This window comes from Tachysurus fulvidraco, chromosome 11 (genome assembly GCF_022655615.1).
Source record: "Tachysurus fulvidraco isolate hzauxx_2018 chromosome 11, HZAU_PFXX_2.0, whole genome shotgun sequence".
Lineage (NCBI taxonomy): Eukaryota > Metazoa > Chordata > Actinopteri > Siluriformes > Bagridae > Tachysurus > Tachysurus fulvidraco.
This window is the reverse complement of record NC_062528.1, coordinates 12,106,779-12,130,964: the sequence shown is the minus strand read 5'-3', so window position 1 is coordinate 12,130,964 and position 24,186 is coordinate 12,106,779. Positions and strand designations below refer to the sequence as shown.

The 24,186-nt window shown below is 37.7% G+C and overlaps 1 protein-coding gene across 9 annotated transcripts in view; it reads left to right on the top strand.

Moving 5' to 3' along the window:
* The window catches only part of ksr1b (kinase suppressor of ras 1b), a 29,693-nt gene extending 5,811 nt beyond the window's left edge, over positions 1-23,882 (top strand). Inside the window, exons 2-19 of one of the 9 annotated variants that reach the window (XM_047820537.1) lie at positions 4,097-4,237; positions 13,517-13,661; positions 14,070-14,517; positions 16,917-17,077; positions 17,185-17,242; positions 17,401-17,484; positions 17,568-17,623; positions 17,729-17,838; positions 18,552-18,717; positions 18,933-18,974; positions 19,526-19,565; positions 19,851-19,914; positions 20,476-20,897; positions 20,982-21,078; positions 21,168-21,301; positions 21,384-21,512; positions 21,877-22,012; positions 23,191-23,882. In XM_047820537.1, coding sequence (XP_047676493.1) covers positions 4,097-4,237; positions 13,517-13,661; positions 14,070-14,517; positions 16,917-17,077; positions 17,185-17,242; positions 17,401-17,484; positions 17,568-17,623; positions 17,729-17,838; positions 18,552-18,717; positions 18,933-18,974; positions 19,526-19,565; positions 19,851-19,914; positions 20,476-20,897; positions 20,982-21,078; positions 21,168-21,301; positions 21,384-21,512; positions 21,877-22,012; positions 23,191-23,337 — 2,580 coding nt within the window. In that variant the 3' untranslated portion in view covers positions 23,338-23,882. Of the gene's footprint in view, positions 1-4,096; positions 4,238-7,019; positions 7,124-9,253; positions 9,397-12,746; positions 12,767-13,477; positions 13,662-14,069; positions 14,518-16,916; positions 17,078-17,184; positions 17,243-17,400; positions 17,485-17,567; positions 17,624-17,728; positions 17,839-18,551; positions 18,718-18,932; positions 18,975-19,525; positions 19,566-19,850; positions 19,915-20,475; positions 20,898-20,981; positions 21,079-21,167; positions 21,302-21,383; positions 21,513-21,876; positions 22,013-23,190 lie in introns of those variants that run through there. The other 8 variants (XM_047820536.1, XM_027147700.2, XM_047820542.1 and 5 more) reach the window with 8 other exon arrangements.
* Positions 23,883-24,186: the final 304 nt, after the last annotated feature.

Below are 24,186 nucleotides of genomic sequence, written 5' to 3'. Positions count from 1 at the left end.
TCATCACCTATTACAATTGTGACGTTTCTCCTAGGCATTTAAATCAGTCTGTGAATCAGCGATGTACCATGACATGGTCATGCTCTCAATTTTATTTTTATTTTCTTAGCGAACCATAACTGAATGAACAACTGCAGTTACACAGCACAACCCAATATCACTTTAATGCTCATGTGCTGTATACCTTACTTTTTCCGAATGATCTCACAAGCTAAATTAACAAGCATTAATCGAATGCCAACACTTGCTGCTTTGCTCTATTTGCACACACAGACTTGTGCGTTGTGTCTCTCGAGCCTCTCCGTGATTAAGTAGCCGACTCTTATTGTACTCTTCCGTAAAGCTGCAGCTCCAGTAGAGCATGGTTGGCTGCATTCTCTTGGCCCACTGAGGCTCAGACTGTCTTTTGTCAGTCAGGCTCTTAAGTTAAGCAGGTGCCTATGAATACCCCCCTCCTGCTCTCTGCCCCTTGTGAGGTGTAACGGAGAAGGCAGATGAGGAGGAAGATTGTCATTGAATACAGCAGCAGCCCCGCGTATTGTGCCAGGCTGCGTCTGGTGCAAACTAACACCCCACCATGTGTGAGGTTCGCTCGTGGCCGAGCAGCGCATTAAATCAACCCAGGGCATCTTCACAAGCAGCCAGTGCACCTTTTCCTACTGCTCCTCACCTGCTGAAACTTTAATGCTATTCATTACTCATCTACAGTCTGTACCGTATACAGTAGTGCTGTCAGGACTGATGCACTGTTTGAATTATTGAAAATGAGTCTGAAATAATCTGAAACAATTGAATGTTTAAATCACCTAAGTCTAGTATTTCCTAAACTTTTTATCCAAATGACTCTTTGTTGTTTGATAGAGGTCTGAATGAATACATTGCATTTATTGCTTAATTAATTTTCACATACTTTTTTTTAAATTATGTATAAAATATTATTTGATTATAATTAAGCATACAGTACAAAGAATACGTAAAGTAATATTACTCATTTATAGTTAACCGCTTTTTCTTATTGCCTTTTCCGTGGCTGAACCTATGGATGTTGTCTGTGGGCATATAGTGCACCAAGTCAAAAAAAAAAGTTATCTGTATGTATTTCTTGATATATTATATATTAACTGAAAGAATTTCTAGTCCATGACCTAGTAAACTAGTATTGGTCAGTCACGCAATTCTAAAATATCTGCTCTATATTATATATACTATGTAGAAATATAATGTTATACATTATGTAGTGAATAGACATCAAAGTGCATTTTGTAGTGTTCATAAATATAATTCTTTATTTTTATAAATATAATTCTAAATAAAATGTGTTCCCCGTAAAGATGAGTTAAAAGCAGATTTTTATGTCAACCTAGACTTACATATTATACAAGTAAAAAAGAACATAAAAAAATACAACACTGCTCTCATAATTTTCTTTTCTTCAAAAATGCGACACGCTTTTCACTTTCTGTGGTTTGTGATACGAACAAACTGTCACATTACTGCTGATGGACTTTATATCTGTAGCAGTATAAAAATCATATTTTATTTAAGTGCCAAATATTAGTAATGAGAAATGAAAATGAAAAGCAGTTAAGGAATTTGACCAATCTAGTACACTTTCTTCAGAGAGTCATCTCGTATCACCTTAAATTGGTGTGCTCAGAATGAAGGAAAGAATAATCTGAGGATGTTTGGATTATGTGTAGAGAGGAGATAATAAATCACAAGTCCTCCATGACCTGCTCTTTTTAGCAACAGAAAGCTTTTATCTTGAACATTGTTGCTGTTCAAACTGGCTCTGCAGTTCTCAGAGCGTGGATGGTTGGCTGATGTTGTACTATCGTATGTCTATTTGTGTGTGAGACTATGAGGCTTTCCGGGCCTGTGGTTCATCAGGCAGCTGTGTGCAGAGATGGATGTCTCTGTCTTCCGGCTCTACTTGTTTGTCATGGGTACAGAAAAGACAGGTCAGACTTGCTTACTATAATAACTTCTAGCTATTTATAGACTACCATGCAGGCTGTTAGGAGGGCCTCTAAATCAAGAGCAAGACAGGTGGAGCCACGGGAGATTGTCCCACCTGCTAGTGGCTGACATGTTGGCTTTTGTTTTTCACAATGAGTCACAGTCAATTCTGATTATTATAGGCTTGTCTGCTACTGTGCCCTAATGGATCCAGTAAAAGGCATTGTTTAGTGGGTGTGGACTAGTGAATGCCAAATGAAGGACATTTGCCATATCATAACGTATCATACGACTCTTCTGGAAGACATTTTACAGTATATCCTATACATCAATAGATAGGTTTGCTATCAAAACAGCAGTGTTGCATTCTAATCTTGTAAAAAAAAAAAAAAAAACTGTGAGGTCAACAATTTTTTTTTATTATTAAAGTCAACAAAAATAAAAAAAAAATTTATGTGGCAAAAAATGTGCAGTGACTAAAATTAAGATTTTAATATCAGATCAGCTGCAGTTTGTAATTGTTATAAATTTTTATAGTGGTAATATTTGTGTATTGTGATCAAATTTATATCAAACTTTATTATTTCTTGTATGCTATAGATTCAGATATGAATAGTATATTTTTGTATTTCCCAGCCAACATGCAGGTGTAATAACTGCTAAAGTCATTAACTATGCACTGTAACTGACCTATTAAAGAACATGAAACTTTTGGTGAAACTTCTTGTTCCTTTAAGCAACCTAATAAACTTGTTCTTGCTTCAACCCATTTTCATCCTTGCAGCTAACCACATGTGTAGCCTGTTCACACACACAGACAGCAATAGCAACAGCAGTTTTCACCCACCTTATCACACTGACGTCATTTATGGGGATTTCCTCAGCTCTGGGTCTCATCGCTTGGAGTGTTATGTATGTTAGATATGTAGAACTGCGGATAGAACTGGCTCTTAGAAATTTTGTAGTAAACATGGTGTCTTAACTTCTTAACCTTGCAGAGTTTTTTTTATCATGATCTTTTGACTTGAGGATTCTATGATAAACATACAAGTGTTGCGTTTTTCTTCTTTTTTATTTTATTTCTACCTCATTTGCTTCCACTGTACTTGTCACCAGTACTCTCTCATAGTCTGGTTAGAGGAGGGATAATGTGCTTACTCTGGAGCATGTGAAGCCACCACAAATCTTTAAAATCAATGCCATCCTTTCAGCCAAAAGCAGGCCTGATTATACTCTAGTGGGCATCTGCTCTCAACCTCACATGTCTATGGTATCACCAGATCTTGCAATCTCCTGACATTGTGACGTCATTCCACTTGGGCTTCAGGTTACTGCTAGCTGTTTGATGTGCAAACATTTAGTCTATACTCTTTGAATTCTTCAGCCCTTCATGATTACACGATGTCCAATAATAATCACAATCATTCATCAAAGCTGCAGTGTAGTAACAGGGGTATAAATACATGAATGTTATGTATGTCTTTTCACGTTTAAATTAAACAGAGATTCATTATTCAAAAAAAAATCTAACGATGTATATGTGCTGAGAGTGAAATTACACTGCAATGGTTTCACTATGACTTATTGGAATCATTTTTTGCACCAAGATGACATGTCCAGTCGTATTCACAGCTCATGATCATGCCTGCAATTTTTTTCGGTTTCTGTCTCTGTTTTAATATGTATGGAGGCCTGTATTGAGACTTTTACATTTTACTGCATTTGGCAGATACTCTTATCCAGTTATCTTGACCAAATAATATTTTCTCATTCATGCAACTAAAAAGTTGGTGCTTTCGGGTCCTTGTTTAAGAGCCCAGCAGTGGAAGCTAGGTGGTGCTGGGAGGTGAACTTTTGATTGGTAGTCCAACATTTTAACGACTGAGCAACCACTGCCTTACAAACTGGAAATAAAATACTAAAATCTTACTATATATGTTGCATCACAATTTTTTTTGGGTGGTGTGCTTATTGTGAAGTTTCCCTGTTGCCACATATAGGGAATGTACAACTTTCAGTGAAGCTCTAGTGAATAAACTGACAAGGAAAATAACTATGTGCATGTAAAGAGAGAATGATGCTCAGTTTTAGTTCCTCTATAAGCTCTGTGGTTTATGTATGTGTCTGTCCCCTGTAGGTGAAACTGGCAAAGTACATCAGTAAGCAGCTGCAATGTAAGCAGAGGGTTCCGTTGTGTGAGCGATCGCTGGCCCTCAGCGCATTCCCACATCTAGTGGATTGGCTCCATACCATTAACCTCAGGCCTGAATTCATAGAGGTATGGTGTTTTCTTATATGTGTGTGTGTATGTGTGTGTTTATTTCAATAAATGTTTTTTTTTACATTGTAATACAAATGTGATATATATTACATTAGCAAATGTGTGCCATCTGTTGAAATGTATAATTGTACTGTAAAATAATCAGGGTTTGTTACTGTTGAACAGTGTAAGATAAAGTATTTCAGATAGAAACATTTTTATTAATAGTTGTTCTTGGTTATTTCCAGGGACAGGGCTTTCTCTAACCATGACAACAGACTTCTCAGTTCTGCATTTGCTTTTTATATTAGAAGCAGTAACTACTGTTGCGGTGCAAATCTGTTGTTCAGATTATTGTTCCTTTTATCCTCTGTCACATTTCAAGTTGCTACACGAGTTTTCCCAGTATCCTTGTATGTTTTGAGATGCTTGTGGATTCTAGATCTAACAATACAAAATAAATTATTTATCTAACATTGTGCTGTCTAGGTGTAAAATTAAAAAAGGACGTTTCGCTATTTCCCGATTTTCCGCTGCAACTGCAGTCGCTCTCGAATTTGGTTATAATAACAAACATTGTGTTTATGATAGTGACAGTCATGTGACAAAATATCTGCTATTCCATACAAAGCTGTTGTATGTTGAACATCACATGAGCCTTTTTTAAAATAATATGTTTTATATACTACGTGACACTTCACAGCCTTCTGCTAGTTGTGAGGTGATCTACAATTGCGCTGAAATCCTCCACCAATAACACATGCCACATTTTGTACACCTCGTGGTACATTCAAAAGTAAAAGAAAAGCACTGATGAAGCCGAGGTACTGTAAAGCTACAAACCCGATTGGGACACTGTATAAATTGTGAATAAAAACAGAATGCAATGATGTGGAAGTTTCAAATTTCAAAATTTTATTCAGAATACAACATAGATGACATATCAAATGTTTAAACTGAGAAAATTTATCATTTTAAGGGAAAAATAAGTTGATTTTTAATTTCATGGCATCAACACGTCTCAAAAAAGTTGGGACAAGTCCATGTTTACCACTGTGTGGCATCCGCTCTTCTTTTTATAACAGTCTGCAAACGTCTGGGGACTGAGGAGACAAGTTGCTCAAGTTTAGGAATAGGAATGTTGTCCCATTCTTGTCTAATACAGTTATAATACAATCCTTCTACACAGCCATTATGTTGTAATTGATGCAGTATGTGGTCTGGCATTGTCATGTTGGAAAATGCAAGGTCTTCCCTGAAAAAGACGACATCTGGATGGGAGCGTATGTTGTTCTAGAACTTGGATATACCTTTCAGCATTCATGGTGCCCTTCCAGATGTGTAAGCTGCCCATGCCACACACACTCATGCAACCCTATACCATCAGAGATGCAGGCTTCTGAACTGAGCACATATAACAACTTGGGTTGTCCTTGTCCTCTTTAATCCAGATGACATTGCGTCCCAGTTTTCCAAAAAGAACTTCACATTTTGATTTGTCAGACCACAGAACAGTTTTCCACTGTTTCCGTCCATTTTCAATGAGCCTTGGCCCAGAGAAAACGCCTGAGTTTCTGGATCATGTAGAGTTTTAGCTGGCAACGGCGAATGGCACGGTGTTCACTGACAATGTTTTCTGGAAGTATTCCTGAGCCCATGTTGTGATTTCCATTACAGTAGCATTCCTGTATGTGATGCAGTGCCGTCCAAGGGCCCGAAGATCACGGGCATCCAGTATGGTTTTCCGGCCTTGACCCTTACGCACGTAAATTGTTCCAGATTCTCTGGATCTATGGATGATATTATGCACTGTAGTTGATGATGAAAACTCTTTGCAATTTTTCTCTGAGAAACTCCTTTCTGATATTGCTCCACTATTTTTCGCCGCAACATTGGGGGAATTGGTGATCTTCTGCCGATCTTGACTTCTGAGAGACACAGCCACTTCTGCCGATCTTGACTTGGTAATCTTCTGCCGATCTTGACTTCTGAGAGACACAGCCACTCTGAGAGGCTCTTTTTATACCCAATCATGTTGCCAATTGACCTAATAATTTGCAAATTGGTCCTCCAGCTGTTCCTTATATGTACATCCGACCTCTTGTTGCTACCTGTCCCAACTTCCTTGGAATGTGTAGCTCTCATGAAATCCAAAATTAGCCAATATTTGGCATGACATTTCAAAATGTCTCACTTTCAACATTTGATATGTCATCTATATTCTATTGCGAATAAAATATAAGTTTATGAGATTTGTAAATTATTGCATTCCTTTTTTTATTCACTATTTGTAGAGTGTACCAACTTTTTTGGAATCGGAAACAACTTGTTTGTAATTTCTCAGTTGGAAGAAAGCAAACAAAAGCCTGAAGTAAAGAAACAATCTATTTAGTAGCAGTATTGTGGTTGACACAATACTAAGTTTTACTAAGCTGTTTTTGACAGTTTGGTTGCATCCTTAACCAGAGAGGGATAGTGGGATTTGAGGGAAGAACAAAGGAAATTGTATTTAGAAGATCTATTTTTTGCAATTTAAATCTCAGTTGACATTGAATTTTGCTTCCTTGCAAACAATGCCTGAGAGAAAAGCTGATAGACGTGCAGGATTATTGGTGTATCAAGCTGCATAAACAGACATGTTCATGATCTCACTGACATTCCAGTCCCCCCATGGGCTCCCACACCCGATCTGACTCCTAATCTTACAATGTGCCGAGTCAGCCCCTCTGTCCTACACGCTCCACTCACTCTATTTTTACACCCCACCGGTCTGTGTATACACACAACACGAACCTAACTGGCTAGAACAGGATTCCACTGGCTTCCACAGCGCCTTGTCTACTTTCATTACATAGAAACAAACTGAATAGGTGCAAGAAGAGGAGGCAAGTGAATGTGTTTGAGGTAGGGTAACGAAATTAGAGGCAAAAAGGTTTTTTGTGTGTACATCTTTTTACAGGTATCTTGGCCATATTTAAGCACTTTGTTAGATGTGCATGTTCTCTCTTGGTGGTGTGTCATATGGTGACATAAAAAAGCTTATTGCTGTTCTTTTTTTAACCAAACAAAGGCTGTTCTACTTCTCTGAACTGTGTGATTTCACAAAGCAGGAATGCATCAATATGACTAGTGGCCCACATGCCACCATTCTTTCACTGTTAGGTCGCTCGGGACGTTAGTGTGAAAGTCACATTCACAGCTATGCTGTTGCAAGCATCCTGAAGTTTGTTATATTATTCTCAGGAAACACACAGGAATGTCCTCTGGGGCAGACAAGATCAGACAGGCTCTTTAAAGAGAACTTGCGTGATTGTGCAGTTTAGGGAAATGTGTTTTGGGTGTATTCCCTGGTAGAGACACTAGTTTTCCAGCATATCACAGCTGCCAGGAATCCATGGCTGTCATGCTTGAATACATAGGTTTGTTTTTTAAGGAAATCTTTACTTTTAATAGCATTTATTTCTTTGTTTTCATAAGTTATAAATATTTCAATGTTCCTCGAATACTAGAGGGTAGGATGGTTTGAGCACACGGGTAATGACTGCAAAGTTCTGCAGTTTGCTCAGCTGCGATAGTAACAGTAACGGTGCACTTCATGCTGTATTCCAGGAAATGAAAAAAAAAAAGTTATGACAGTAATGCCATTTGAAACCTATTTTTTTGTTATTATGACTCATGCATGGAGGCTACTGTAAGTTATTAAACATCATTCTGTTGTTCAAAAACAGAACCCTCTAGATACAGTACTTCACTTTTCACACTTGAGATTGAGTAAAAAAGTGAAATTATTTACCAGCATTTCATATTCATCTCAAGCACATATGTCAAGTGTATAGCGAGGGGAAAGAGCGTACGGAATACAGTATGAATATGAATATGCACAATGTTGTTAGAAACCTTGACTGTATCACTGTGTGTATACAGTATTTATGTTAACACACACAATTCATTTTCCATATTTATATGTGATAATATATAATATATATCTAATTGAAAATATGTGAAAATAAATTGTCACAAGTGATTTGCTTTTTTGTTTCCCTACATTAAGTAATGCACGATTCCTACGTCCACCAAGCTGTCACTGCTGGCCCCCTGAGCTGGGCCCTTAACCCTCAATTGCTCAGTTGTATAAAAATGAGATAAAATGTAAGTCTCTCTGAATAAGGGCATCTGCTAAATGCGGTAAATGTAAATAGTTTCTGAAATATTTTTTATTAGATAGGTGAATAAAGGCTAATCAACATCCATGTGAATGCAGATTATTTACTTTGAATGTAATACTTATTTAGAAAATTCCGATAGCCCATTCAGTGCTCATATCCTGTAGAGTCACAGGAAGAAGGGTTTCTCTTAAGGAAGGGAGGAGCATTTGGTGAAAGAGGGGGTCTGACCCTGAGCTTTGCTTCCTGAGATTTAGCCTTCTCTCCTTTTCCTTTCTTTAGCAGTCTAACACGCTATTCTGTGATTTACAGTACAAAGGGACCAACCATGCTGAAATATCTGATTCTTATTAACAGGAAGCTGAACTAGTCTCTTTTTTTCACGCACATACACTCATTACCGCTGATTCACTGATTCACTGATTCACTGATTTAAAGCGATTAAACTTGTCAGTGTTTGTGTCATTATAGCAAACTGATGTCTGAAATCTGGTTTGAGCCTGAGTTTTGTGGTCATTGATTCCCTGTGGTGGTTCTGGTTACGTTAATGTGTAGTGGAGCAACATTGGAGAAAAAGATGACCAGCTTTAACAGGAAACACGTGCTGTGCACACTCAATATGTGGTTTAGGTGATAGGCTGATCAGATACCTGGAAGATATAATGTTTAAAAGACAGAGAGTGAACTGAAAGAAATAAAGCATTTTAATTGAAAGAATAATGGATTTGTACACAGTAAAGAGAGAGTGTCATTTGTGAAAGTTGGAAAGATTGGTATTAAGTCAAAAAGATGGCAGAGAGAGAGAGAGAGAGAGAGAGAGAGAGAGAGAATGTTAGGATGAGGGGAGGGCAAAGCAAAGAAGGAGGGAAAGACAGTTTGGAGAGGGAGGTGGGGTGAGTAAATATGTGCCACTCTCACACTCCCGCTGGCTTCAGAAGGGACACGAGGATCTTTGCTAATGTCCCTGAAAGATGATTTATGGGAAAGGATTATTACAGACCTGACTTTTTGTTGGTATGTTATTTCTTTTATTTATTTATTTTTTTATCTCTTCACATCCTTTCTAAACAGCTCATGTGGACTCCTATAGTTATTTTCTACTCTGATGTTGTGGTTTCCTGCCTGTGACTCTGTCTGGGCTCATAGAGGTTGCGTGCAATATAAACTCCTGTGGTAAGCTGTTAACTCTTTGTTTTGTACACATACTCACACATAATGTGTGAGGGTTTATGGTCTTAACATCCAGTCTGATCTGGACTTTCTGACCTAAGGAGCTTCTGTCAGAGGTCCTACAGGTTAGTTTGTGTACACCAGTTTGGTGTGTTTGGGCTCAGTTCAGGTTAAACTCTGTATCAGGTGGCAGACAGGGGAGGAACCTTTTATCAGTTATGTTTGTAGCTCTGACTGTTTAATGATTTGTGAATTGTGCTTTCTTTAATGCCGAATGCTGTTCATGGATCACACTTGTTTCCTGGTTTTATGATTGGTGTAGTCTTGAGTATCTTACGTCAACTTGGATTACAGGCAGGGAAAACATGTCCAGACACCATCTTGGGGTGGGTATGTGTCAAACCCGCTATACTCAGCATCTTTTCTGTCCTGGCTTGTCTTTAGCAATCCTTACACAGAAATGTGCTTGGTAAAATACAACATAGTTAGTCAAAGGTTTATGTGGGATATCTGTTCAAAGATTCATATGAAAACGATGCTCTCTTTCTCTCTCACTAAATATATATTCTACACTCAGCCATATCAACAACTATTTCTGTATGTTAGAAGCACCTCTACACCTGCATTCATGCAATTCATGAAAGTTACTGTAGGAGGAGAGTAACTGACAGTCTATTGTAACTCAATTATCCACCACTCTTTACAACTACAGTGAGCAGAAAAGCATTTATCAGAAGATGCACAATACATCGAACTTTGAGAAGACCACATAGGGTTGCATTCCTGTCAGCCAAGAACAGGAATCTGAAGGCTACAATGGGCTCACAAAGACTGTGAGACTCACCGAAACTGTGAACAGTTGATGATTGGAAATAGAACATGTGTTGTTTCAAAAATTCAAAGTTTTAAAGAGTCTTTACCCATTATAGGGCAGATGCCTGTGCCTGGTTGATGGAAGTGCAAACCAATCTGCCACATGGGTAAAGCCAAATTATGTTCTGATATGCTTTTCTGCTTAAATGGTTGTAAAGAGTGGTTATTTTACTGTAATATTTCTGTTTATATTTTACTTCATACCATTCTGTGTAAAGCTGTGTATGAAACTTCAAGATCAGCAGTTTCTAAAATACTCCAACGAACCCATCTGGTACAAACAGCTATGCCACGATCAAAGCCACATTTTTTTCTCTCCATTCTTCATGATGTTTGATGTGAACATTAACTGAAGTTCTTGACCTATATACATGAGGGGAATATTGGATAATTGCCTGAATGTGCAGGTGTACGTTTATTTTTTTAAATGTGTATGTGTATATTCATGGAATTACACGAATACCTACCCCGTAACTTTGAACTATAAGATTGCATAATATATTTAGTTTTTGACTGATTGCTTTAATGAGTAGTGCATGTGGTTTAACTTAATCCAATTTCAAATCAGCTGTAACTAACTAACTTTCACTGACCTCATTGTTTTGCTTGATGGCTTTTGCTTTTAACGAACTTCATGGTTCCTCATGATATTCAGGCATTCTAGGTTTTCTTTAAAGGATGGAATGAGTGTGGTTTGTATTAAGTGGGATACATGGGTACTTTTTGTGTTTAGGGAAATGATTGGTTGTGATGTTGTCCAACAGACCTCAGTAATCATGATTACAAGTTTGGAGTTCCACAGCTTCACTTCTGGATGGAATTTTGTATCAGGGGCCAGTGCAAATTTACGGGTGAAAAACCCATCTGGTGTGTAGGTTTTTATTTATTTATGCATAATCAACTTTATATGTCCCAGCAAATATTTTGTTTACACTCTGAAAAAGTCCTAATTTTAATCTAAATTGTTTTGTTCACATTTGTATCTTATGAAATTTTTGGAACTGGCACTTTGCTCATGTCTGTGCTCCTCTGACTTTTGCCAGTAAGGGAAGTTTCCATACTGATTCCTGGAAGAGTGTTTCCTAGTCCTGTGAGAAATGTGTGTGCATGCTGTAATCTCTCCCTTTGTCTTTAAGTAGGTGGTGTGCATTGTTGCTTTTTCCACACACACACACACACACACACACACAACAGAAACCACATGCACATAAATACATGCTTGTACAAACATACACACACACATGTATCACACATACTTGGGCCAGCAAATGTGAGGTCGCTAGGTGGTTCCCCAGAACACACATTTGTGGGTTTAATTTTAACATCTAACAAGAACAAAATTAACAACAGGATTAAAAATAGGTCCTCTTCCTCCTCTGCTGAAAATATGGTGATCTTTTTGAAATCTCCGAAGTGCCTGTGATAATCAACGTCGACTCGAGAACGATCTGTACTAGATAAATTTTTGTGGTTAAAAGTCCTTCATCTTTTTATTCTTATAGGATAATAAAATGTATTCGTTACTTTTATGACTATGATGCCTTTATTTTTAAATTAGATGAACATATTCGATTTAAGTACTCAGTTGGAGGAAGTACTGCGCCACATTTGACTGAACAGTAGTATTTGCTTTGGGACACGGCTTGTTTCTCGGTTGTGCTGTGGATATTGATTGGATGCTCTGTGCCATTTAAAATAAATGTAAGAAATTGTACAGAAATGATAGTCGAGTTCACATTAGTAAACGTTCACTTAGGAGAAAGGTTTGTATGCTTTCTTCCTGAATGGCAAAACAGTTTCTTTTCATGAGAATATCAATCCTTATATACAATATCGAGGATATATAATACCTTATATCTATTTAAAGAATAAAACATAAGGAAATGTGACACCAGTGACAATAGTGTCTAAAATCAGAACACCCAAGAGTGTTTTTGACCGTGCTAACAATGAGTGCTGTATTAAAAATAATACATTTATCAAAAGTTTTGTCCACTCAAGTTAATAAGACAGAATTATAGATTGTCATGAGAAGGCTTTGCTTTGTTGGAAAACTTACAAGCCTCTGACTGTTACAAAGTGCTGACACTGGAGATTCCTTCCACAATTGCTGACCTATCCTTAGAAAAAACATTACTATTTGAGCAGTTCAATGTTTTTAAAAGTGTGTGTGTGTGTGTGTGTGTGTGTGTGTGTGTGTGTGTGTGTGTGTGTGTGTGTGTGTGTGTGTGTGTGTCAGGGGCTGCGTGTGTGTATTTGATGATGAGCTGACGCCAGTGAGACTCCAGGGCACAGGAATTCAGTTTGGGCAGGGAAGCAGAGCCTCACACTGATAGACAGGGTGAGAGAAAGACAGGTTACTGGAATACTGCTAACACTGTGTACTGTGCCAACACCCTGAGTGGGGAGTGGGGGACTGGGGGAAGGCTTTCACCTATGGTGGACATTACTGAATCGCTCTTTATCAGCACACAGAAAAGGCCTTTCTCTATCTCTGGTGGCCACCCAGAGGGAAAATGGCCAAAGGGAACCTTGTAGATTATAGTTGGCCATCATTTTTTTTTCCTTTCTCTAAAGGGTAAAGGAGATAAATTAGTCAAATCTGCATCTGTTGTGTTTGACACCAAGGCTACAGAGTGATATGGACAAAAAGTTTGGTACTTGCTATTCTGACTTAGTAACTTGCTGATGTTTTTTCCATTATTGTTTGAAAGCCATTGGTTCAACACTCCTCCTCTTCTTGTGCTCTGATCTTTGAATCATCATGAGCTCGAAGAAGTAGCTTGGCACAAATGGTTTTAAAATAAGGAAATTATTCATTGTCAAGCATTAAAGATGTACAGAATGATATAAAGAAGAATAGGGTAGATTATCTCTGAATAGGTATAAATTAAGGTGTGTTTATATGTACTGTGCAATTTGTACAGAAATAGTTCCTTGCTGTTTGACTGGATGCAATTCTTTGTAAATTGGCAGACGGAATGTTTATACTTTACCATCTTGAGTTACAGCATCATTAAGTCAGTGTTTCTTTTTTCTTTCCCTCGTGCAGTCAGTCCCAGTGAATCTGTCTCTCGATGCATTGCTGCAGATGTCTGGTTCTCAGGTGCAGGAGACCATGAGGAAATTGGGCTCCAGTGCTGATGAGTGCTCCCGCATCACTGCTGCACTTTCCTGTCTCAAGAGCACCAGCACCTCCTCTACCTCCTCCACCTCCAGCTCTGGGCCTTGGACAGGTGGGTCCAAATTGCTATTGATCTGTTGCAGATAACTGGTAGTCCACCTGTTTTATCAGGATATAGCAAAAGGGTGTAAGAGACACTGAAGAGAAAGAAAGAAAAGTTTTATGTGAACATAAAATAACTAGTCACAACAGAGTGTCATCCAACAAAATTTTAACTCTTCAGTCTCTCTTATCATTAGCATTAATTTATTGCAACATGTATTTCCCTTTATTTGAATCCCTTGCACATTTCTGCAGGCAGTCAAGCTGGCTGTATCTCAGACTCAGACCCTAACACCCCCCCCACAAACAAACAAACAAATAAATAATCTCTGAAACATATTTCATTGCTTGTGCACATCACGACTTTGTTTTTTGGGGCGTCTGTGTATGTTTTCTAATTCTGGTGCTTTTGCAACAGGACGGGAGCTCAAAGAAGACGGAATTCCCTGGATCGTAGAACCTGCTCGCTGTGACAGCCCAGCTAATCAGCTCTCCTGCATCACTCAAAGCTCACAACTCTACAGCCCAAACCCAGCCATTCATGTTCCTTTTGCTCCCACTATGCCTGGCTCCCAACGTTCTGTGTCTGTTTCTGCTGTACCCTCTCTGGACTTCCCAGCGGGGTCCCATCTTACCCCATTATTGAATGGACTAACCGACCCCTTCTGCTCCTCACCTCAGCTGCTACGGCGCCCACAGGGAATGGTATCGACTCCGCCCCCTACACCACCCGCTATTAGGAATGACCTCTTGAAGCTACCACACACACCACCACCGCCATCCAAGCTCCGCCAGCTTTTTCCCGCCCTTCCTCGTAGCAAAAGCCACACGCAGCTTGCCAACCGCATAGAGGAGCCTGCACACAAGTAGGTCCAACCATGCGTATCCATAAAAGAGTGCCAAAATGTGTAATGAAACTAATATACTATCTTTACTAGGCATTTAATGAAAAGTAAAAAGAAAGTAAACTAAAAATCCTGATCCTGCAAGCTGATTTTATTCAGTTGATGAATCGATGTGATCATTGCTGTTCAAATGCAAGACTTTTAGCATTTAATTATTTTAGCATTTAGAGACATTTATTTTATGACATCATAATGAGAAACTTAGAACATAGCAAGAATATTTACATACTGCACTGTCAACAAGTTCAGCATTGTGAATTGTGAATTTTAACAAGTATTGTACAATATTGCTTTACTTAAGTAATACTACAAATGAGGATCAAATGCTAAAAAAAAAAACTGTGTGTGGTTCAAAAATGAACCATTTTATCACAGAGTTTCAGACATTTTGGAAAGGTGCTACTTGGTGCCCTTACATTTTGTGGGCTTTATGTTTGTATTTGTTTTTTATTTTTATTAAATAATGATCGATTAAAATGATAGCTAGCGGAAACTCCAACTCGTCTGCCTTGAACCAGTTGAGGTGTTTTTCAGTCAACTGATCTTTTGTTCTATTGGTTACTCTAACACCTAGCTACCACACTGATGTCAACAAGTAACACCGATGCTCGCAGATTCCAGGAAATGCATTAGAATATGCAAAAGTAGACTAATGATTTCATGATGCATAAAAAAAGTATCCTGTTTTAAAATCACTTTTTTGTTATTAGCCAGTAGCAATGTCACTCTGTTCCTGATATTCAATAACCATTTAAATGAAGAAGTCTGTCCTAATACACAGGATGAATTCTGACATTTTGACTTATTGCATAGGGTACAAATGAAAGCTTTTCTAGAATCTACGTAGTGCAATACATCACCAATACAATGTTATATAAGGTTCAACCACAGATAAAGGTTAATTCCATTAGGCATCTGTTGACAAATTATCCAATTAAGTAAGTTCTGTAATTTAAGAAAACTAAAATATAGTTATGAAGACATATTTTCAAGAGTAATAAGTATCATTAGGCTAAAGGCTTGGCAGTGTGTTTCTTAATCTTTTTTAATTTGGCAGGTGAAACGTGGACATGTTTATAAATATTTTTTAAAAACGATAGTTAAATTATGATCCATTCTGGCAGCTCTTAAAATGTAGTCCCTTTCACATCTCATCTACTTGTGGTACTGTATATGTGGGACGATCCAGATGTCAGGAAGCTCAGTGCGTAACTCACACTATGAGTGAGTCAGATTGGCTAAAGCCACAGAGGGGTTAAATATTGGTCATGCATGTTTAGCACCACAGTGAACATTCACAATTCACAGTAAGTGTACATGATGTCATATGAATGTGTCATAACCTCACTCTGACTAATGCCTCACCCTCTCATCATGGTCACAGTCACCTGCATTTCTCAACAGTATCATGCTCTTCTAGAAAAATGTGTAATGTAATGTTTTGCAACCATTGTTTTCAAAGCGGAGACATTTATGTTTTTAGAATGAGAATATAATAAAACATGAAAAGAAGGTATCGAACATTTTTAACACACTATACCGTCAAAACACAGAGAAACCAAAGACCAGAACTCTTTATATTAAAATGTAGTCAGGGCATAATCCCAAACATCTTTAGCATCCACAGTGTCAAAGTTCCACCCTTTTGAATTTCTTCATGTACAATGTTGTCTTTTCCTGTGTTTCATATTTAATCTCACATTATTTTTTCTAGATCTTTAAGAAGGCTATTAATCCTCACTTGCAGTATTGCTACTGTATAGGTTGCAGGTTTAGATACTCGAGGTGTGTTGCTTGGTGCCCTTGGGCTCTTAGACCGTGTTTATATTTGTTTGTTTTGATGCTTCCATACTTTGGTGTTGTGTGTTAACCACGACAGTGTACATTTTCACATTACAGCTAATGTGCACGCTGTTACATGAGAGTGTCATAATTTACACTCTAAGAGGAATGCTAGAATCCCACACGTCCATGGAGCCACTTTCTGCATTTCTCACCAGTGTCATACTGAGGCCAACAGCTCAGACACTGTGGCGTCCAGAAAGGGGCTTTTCATTCCAAAGACCATCCATCATCCAGAAAAATACTGATGCCTCAGCAGAAATGTATTACTGCCAGTAATCTGAATGCCTGCCTGAAGTTCTAAAGATGACCATTCAGTCTTGTATCCCATGAAGTTTACTGATTTTTAAATTGTATTTTTGCTTTTTCAGACAAAACAGCTGTATACTTCACTTTTTATATTTCCTTGGGAAATATGGCTTCAGATTGGTCAGCAGGAAATTTAAGTCATAATTTAAGTTATACTGCTCAGATTTTTAACTAATGTATCGTTTGTTCTTTTTTTTTTTTTTTTGCAGGAATGCAACAAAGAATAAGATGCTTCTCAATGTCCATGTAAATGTGCAAGATGTGAGAAATGGCTGTGATGATTCACTTTCACGCTTGCCACTGCTCTCTGTCCCTTCTCCACATATTATTCCCAACACACGAATCCATGTGGAAAGTCCAACACTGAAAGGTAGATCCACTTCTGCTGTAAAAATCTATTTTTCATTTGTTGGCATATTGATTTCTGTTTTAGTTTTCTTTTCTGCCTCACTTTTGAACTTTTTCTGATTCTATTAGACAAAGGAAGATCTCCACAGGCTATGAGGAGAGATTATGGTCTTACAATCACACATAGGTGAGACAATCTGATCATTTTTTTATCGTTCCTGTGATATTGCAGTCTGTATTTCCCTCAGTATAGTTCACGATCATTTTGGTTCATTCTTCATGATTTATATCTTTGTTAGAACACAATGGGCAGAAAAAAGTTTGCTACTTTTTTAACCTCTATAGGTTTTCCACCAAGTCATGGTTCTCCCAAACGTGTGCGGTGTGTCGGAAAAATATGCTCTTTGGTGTAAAGTGCAAACACTGCAAGTAAGTCAGGATGTGTGCCCTATCTTTACAATCAGTCCTGATTCAAATGTGCAGAATCGTCTAATGATCTTCTTAACCATCAGGTTAAAGTGCCATAACAAGTGTACCAAGGAAGCACCTCAGTGCCAGATCATTCCAAGTAGGTGTCATGTAGTGTATATATAGCAAACTGAAATGTGATTTGTTGTTTTTTTTCACACACTGAGCAGTATTTAAGGGATGCTTTTGTTTTTGTTCTTTCTAGTTTCGAAAATCAGAAGGACAGAGTCAGTGCCCTCTGACATTAATAACCAGGTGGAGCGGCTACCTTCAACTACACAATTTGGCACATTACCAAAGACGTTAAACAAAAAGGCAAGAGTGACAAATTCCAGCAATTTATAGTACTTTACAAGCACATTCTATAAGTTAAATAAATTAATGAATTATATACTCACACACAGACCAGCATGGATAATTTATTAGCAGTATTTGTAGTTATTTGTTTGTTTGTTTGTTTGTTTGTTTGTTTGTTTGGATATTTGGTTTCAAGAACAAAAGATGAATATGAGACAAGAGATCAGATCAGTTAGATGTGTTAAACACCTTTTGTTTAAACCCACACATTTTTCAAGAATTACATAGACTGCTCTTGGTTTGACTTCAGGTCTTGGCCTGTTTATAATACATTCTAATTGATATAATCCATTCTCTGGGATAAGACATTTTTGGTAGGACTGAACAGAAAGGTAGATTGATTAACAAGTCTTCAAGATGGAAGATTTTGCAGTTACATGTCAAGCTGCATTTTTTTTGTCTTAGTAACTGTGTGAGATAAAAAAAAGAGGCTGGTTAGGAAATGAGGCTTCATAACTGCTACAGCATCATAACAGGATTGAACTTGTCTTGGGAGTTGAACCAAATGAAGTTCCTGTCATGTCAGATTTAATTGTTAGGGTATAAAGTGATTAGAGCACTTCTGGCTGTTAATGGAAAAATCATCTTTGAGGTGGTCACAGTAACAATGCTTTGTATCTGACCATAATTCATTGATTAGTTTCCTTAGCTTTATTCTGTTTTCCCCTCAGGACCTTCCTCCACCGGTTATTCAGCCAGACTCTAGCAGTAACCCCTCTTCCACCACCTCCTCCACACCTTCCTCACCTGCCTTCAGCTCAAGCAACCCACCAAGTGCCACTCCACCAGCAAACCCTTCTCCTAAAGGGCCCAATGATGGCCGATTTCACTTCCCAGGTCAGTGGACACTAACAACTTTCTTTAATCTCCAAAATCAGCTACACATTGTCAATGGTAATCTTAGGTAACATCTGTCTGCATAATCTGTAACCTTTTAATCTGTATCTGTCAGAGGTATGGTGGCCCAAAAGCATGAAATCTTTCTCTAACTTATCTTTCTTTCCTCGCATTTTGCTTGGATGATTTTCTTTTCACGCTGTCCTGATCACTAGCTTCCTGCCATTATCAGTTCAGACAACAGTTTATCTTCCCTGGTGAGTTTAAACCTGTCTCTATAACTCCTGTGTTTCAGATCTTCCCAAAGACTAACAAACTACTGCAAAACATAAAACACTTTGTCTGATCTCTGTAGATAACAAGTGAACAATTTTTGTAAACCAATATGCTAAGTGTGTTCGATCTGTGCTGCCTTCACGGTTGAGAAGTGGTGCATGATTTCTGGTTTCTATTGCCACCTTCTGGATCTTTGAGCATGTTGTGCTGAGCGTCAAGGTGGATTAACGTCTTAAAGGCTTAGACATACAAAACTGTATATCTTATTGAGTTTTATAATATATTAAGTGTTTAACCATTATACTTTGAGTTTAGTTCTTAAGTGCCACTTAAAAAATAATAAATGAATGTATGTTAAACAAAGGCATAACATTTATTTGGTATGGTTCTTAGCTATATGCCTGTCAGATTATTTGGACAATTTTAAGATTTTTTTTAAAGTCAAAAAACTATTCTATTAGCTATTGAGAAACAAAACACTTCTGAGAACACTGAGAGTCCTGATCATCTGTATGTCTGAATTTTCCTACAGATATATCGGGTTCTCAACATCAGGATGGCCATGAATTAGGGTAAGACATAACTTTTGCTACTGTTTAGCTACGATCATGATAGAATCCATAAACAAGTTTTTACAAAACTGAAACAGTTTCACCAAAACGTGTATGTAAAACTCTGTAAATCTCAGTTCTGTAAAATACAGCTGTTTTTCTCAGATATTAATCTGGTTATGGAAAGGTTCTTAAAATCGGTTGATAATAAAAAAGGACTGATATATTTTGAGTGATAAAGTTGTATCTTTGCGAAAGAAGAAAAAAACCTTCACAAATGCTTAATATATTCTCTCCTGTTTCCAGAGACACAGAACAAGCATCGAATGAGCTGATCATACAGGCAGTGAGGCAGGAAGAAGCAGCTGAAGTGAGTATGGAATACAGCTGCTGTCAGCACTCAAGAGTGTCTCAGTTTCTAAGAAATGAAACTTTTTAGGGATAGAAGTCAAATTTTTGTGCAATGTGGATGCTGGTCAAATGATCAGAAAATGTTTTTTTTTCTTTTTTTTTTTCGTTTTGTTTTGTTTTTGAACATTCATTGTGACATGTTAACATAAGTGACCAGGCAGAAAAAGTATTTTCTATTATTTTAACCTTTTTACAAAAATTTAACACAATTATTGCCATTACAATTTAAAATGAATGCAACAAATTGATCATTTTAAATTAATTTATTCCTGGATTAATGTTGTATAAATATGTCATGCTAAAACAACGGGCCTTCATCATGGATAAAAAAAATTGCTCTAGTTACATAATGGCTAAAGCAAAATCTTTTAATAGTATAATAACTAAACTGTGACCCCATGCTATTGAGCATAAATATCAAATGCATGTGTTGTGCATTATGTATGATTTTTGCTCAGTTTTATAAAGTGAGCAGTTTATTTTCGAATTCACTATAATATATGTATCTTCTCTGTTCAAGAATGACGATGTGGATGGTGAAGAAGATCAACAGGAAAATGAAAGACAAGACGAGGCGGCTTCTTATGGGGAATCTGAAGGTGAAGACGATGAACTGGACGACCTGCCCAGCTGCACGAGACCCTGGAAGGGCCCCATCTCACGCAAGGCCAGTCAGACGAGTGTATACCTGCAGGAGTGGAATGTTCCCTTCGAGCAAGTTGAGCTTGGGGAGCTTATAGGGAAAGGCCGCTGGGGAAAAGTGTACCGAGGACGCTGGCATGGGGAGGTGGCCGTGCGCTTGCTGGAAATAGATGGGAATAACCAAGACCACTTGAAGCTTTTTAAGAAGGAAGTGATGAACTACAGACAGACTCGGCACGAGAACGTGGTGCTGTTTATGGGAGCATGTATGAACCCTCCTCAGCTGGCCATCATTACAAGGTGAGTCTTGTTGCAGGTTTCAGTGCTTAGGGTCAGTTCTGTATATTTTAGTTCAGTCTGGCACAACATTTGTGTTTGTTACAGTTTCTGCAAGGGTCGGACGCTGCACTCTGTTGTCAGAGATTCTAAAAGCTCACTTGACATCAATAAGACCAGGCAAATCGCTCAGGAAATCGTAAAGGTATACATCTTTTCATCCTTTCTTTGATTATCTTACATCTCGGTTTTGTGTTCTTCATTTTGTTTAATTCTCTTTTTTTCATCTGTTAGGGAATGGGTTACCTCCATGCAAAGGATATCGTGCACAAGGATTTAAAGTCCAAAAATGTGTTTTATGACAACAACAAAGTGGTGATCACAGACTTTGGTTTGTTTGGAGTATCAGGAGTGGTTCAGGAGGATCGGTAAATTATATTCAGTTGTTATTAAGTCTTATGAAATTTGGCTATTGTGATCAGTAACTCAGACATGTTTGTGTAATTGAAGGCGAGAAAATGAACTGAAACTGCCTCAAGGTTGGATTTATTACCTTGCTCCTGAGATTGTACAGAAGATGTGTCCTGGAAATGAAGACCTCTTACCCTTTTCTAAAGCTGCTGATGTTTATGCCTTTGGGTAAAGACCACACCTAACCCTTTACACATCCTGCCTCATAACACACAGGTGTAATCAGGTTAATAGACAAAAGACAAAGCTCCTGATGATTGCTCCAACAGTTGTTATTCATTTGTGTGTATAAAGCAGTTAGTGCATTCGTTCATGCATTTTACGACCATATTACACTAACATTATTTAATTCCGTGTGGCTTGGGTTTTAGCCATATGTTGTGCATTAAAGGCTCTGTATATAAAACTGTCACCTTTGCCAACAAGCAGCTTGTGTTCATAGATTGACTAACTGGTTTAGAAAGTGTTACCCTCCTGAGGACTAGCACTTGGTCTAACCATATGGCTTTGTGTCGGCATGGTTATTTCTCAGCACTATCTGGTATGAGCTGCAGGTGAGAGACTGGCCTATTAAAACCCAGCCAGCCGAAGCTGCTATCTGGCTGCTGGGAAGTGGAGAAGGCATAAAGAGACAGCTGGCCCAGATCAGCCTGGGCAAGGAAATAACGGTAAGCCTGCAACAGTTCACCTGCATTTTATTATAACTTGTATAACTTTTGTAATAACTTGTAGATTATACAGGGGCTATGTAAGGAATGTAAGACTACACAGTCAGCTCCATGAATAGTAATTGATAGTTCAAATGTCTATGTCCATATATTCATGGAGCTGACTGTGTAGTCTCACGTTCCTTACATACCCACTTGTATAATCTACAAGTTATTACAAAAGTTATATATTATATATTGTCATTTGACCTGTTAATAAACCTAGTAGTAAATAAACCCAGTTCACTTCCACTGCAAAATCTAACTTTCCTATTCCATACTCCATATCTCCAAAACTGTTTACTACTGTATTGCTAGATATGTTGCACAGTACTTCCTGTTACGTTTCGCATGTCTGAAATGACTTGAAGGTTCCTATAAACTGGACTCATAAGCACACTGCCTTCTTTCCCTAAAGTACACTAAGGAGGATTTTGAAGGAAGGAAAAAAAGCCTAAAGATTGCAGAATAGTATTACACAGTGGACTCTTACCGTCAACTTTCACAATAAATTGTTAAAGAACAATTTCATAAGAACCAGTTCCTCCAGAGAGCATTTACCAAAACACAGTGCATGAAGTTCACCAATAGTAGTTAGAACTGCACTCAGCATCATGTATTAATATCAAATAAGAATAAAACTTTTGGTCATGTGTACCATTAGTGTGTTTGGTGACAAAACGTTTCAGCCCAAAACATACTTCAAAAAGCAGCATTGAAATGGTTAAAGAAACACAAACTATTTTGATCTTCTGGACATGAACCTTGCTCTTAATTAAAGAGGAACGTCTGCTTTCATGAAACTACCGTAACTTCAAACGGCCAGGAGGACTGCGCTAAGACCTTTTTTCCACGTCTTTAACTTTATTAGACATTCCAGAAAGGTGCACTTCAGTTCAGGCATATCAGCATATTACAAAATATTAATTGTAAGGGGAAGATAGTTTTGAAACAAGCATTTATTTTAAAGCACCGGTTGAAAAGTCTTTGTGCTCAAAACATCATGCTTGCTTTACTTTTTAGTACCTTCCAAATTATAATATTACTGTTGTTTTTCTTGTAATTAATTTAGTTAAATGAGACTAGACTAGATTTAACCATGCGGCCTTTAACTGATATCTGTTTTGTCCACCTAAAAGGAGATCTTGTGTGCGTGCTGGTCCTTTAAACTTGAGGACAGACCAACATTCTCTCAGCTAGCTGATTTACTAGAGAAGCTTCCTAAGCTCAACCGGAGACTCTCCCACCCTGGACATTTCTGGAAGTCTACTGAGTATGTATCATAGAGCTGTGAGCTTGCAAGCTGTCAGCCTGCACTTCCTCACTAAAGAGAGCAAGCCGAAGTGAACTCTTCACAGTAATCTTTAAGAGATAAATGTGTGTCTGAATGTGTGTAAAGTCTTCTTTGTTTCCTGAGCCTTATCCAAGAGTCTTAAATTTGTAAGACATTTTTAAAGTATATCTGATTTACCTTCAACACATGACTTCAATTCAGAATTCAGTGAATTCATTGCAGCAGAATTCATCGCAGCAAAATTCATTTATTTTTTAATGAGCTTCGGTTTAAAATGTGAATATTTTATTGTGAGAAACAGCTCTATATGTTTAGTCTGAGTAATGGAAAGTGTGATATACTGTATGGGTGTTTTTTTTTAATGTGTGTTTTTTGTTTTGTTTGTTTTTTTAACTGATGATTCTTGGCATAAGGTGCAGAGTACTGTACTTTATCTATTGGAAATCTATTTTCCTGACAGTTATTTTGGTACATCAGAATAAGACTTCATGCATCATAGTCACATATTTCTAAAGCTGTTAGTAGAGATACACCAGTAGATATATAAACAGTAAATATTATCATATTGGTCAGGTTGAGATCATGTGTATCTGGAAGCAGAAGAGAAAACAATAGCTTTGGTAAATGAAAATCTTTGCATTCATAATAAATGTATTTTTGTATTCTCTCTGGCCTTTTCTTCCCCTATGTCCTCTCTGTTTTTGTCTCTGTTTTTTGTCCTCTTTGTTTTTGCCAACTTTTCCTTTTTACATTCTGGGATAAACCACCATTCTTCCACTTACTACATCTCAAAATTCAACCCAAATCCTCCATCTTCTTTTCTTTCTCAATCTGTTTTTTT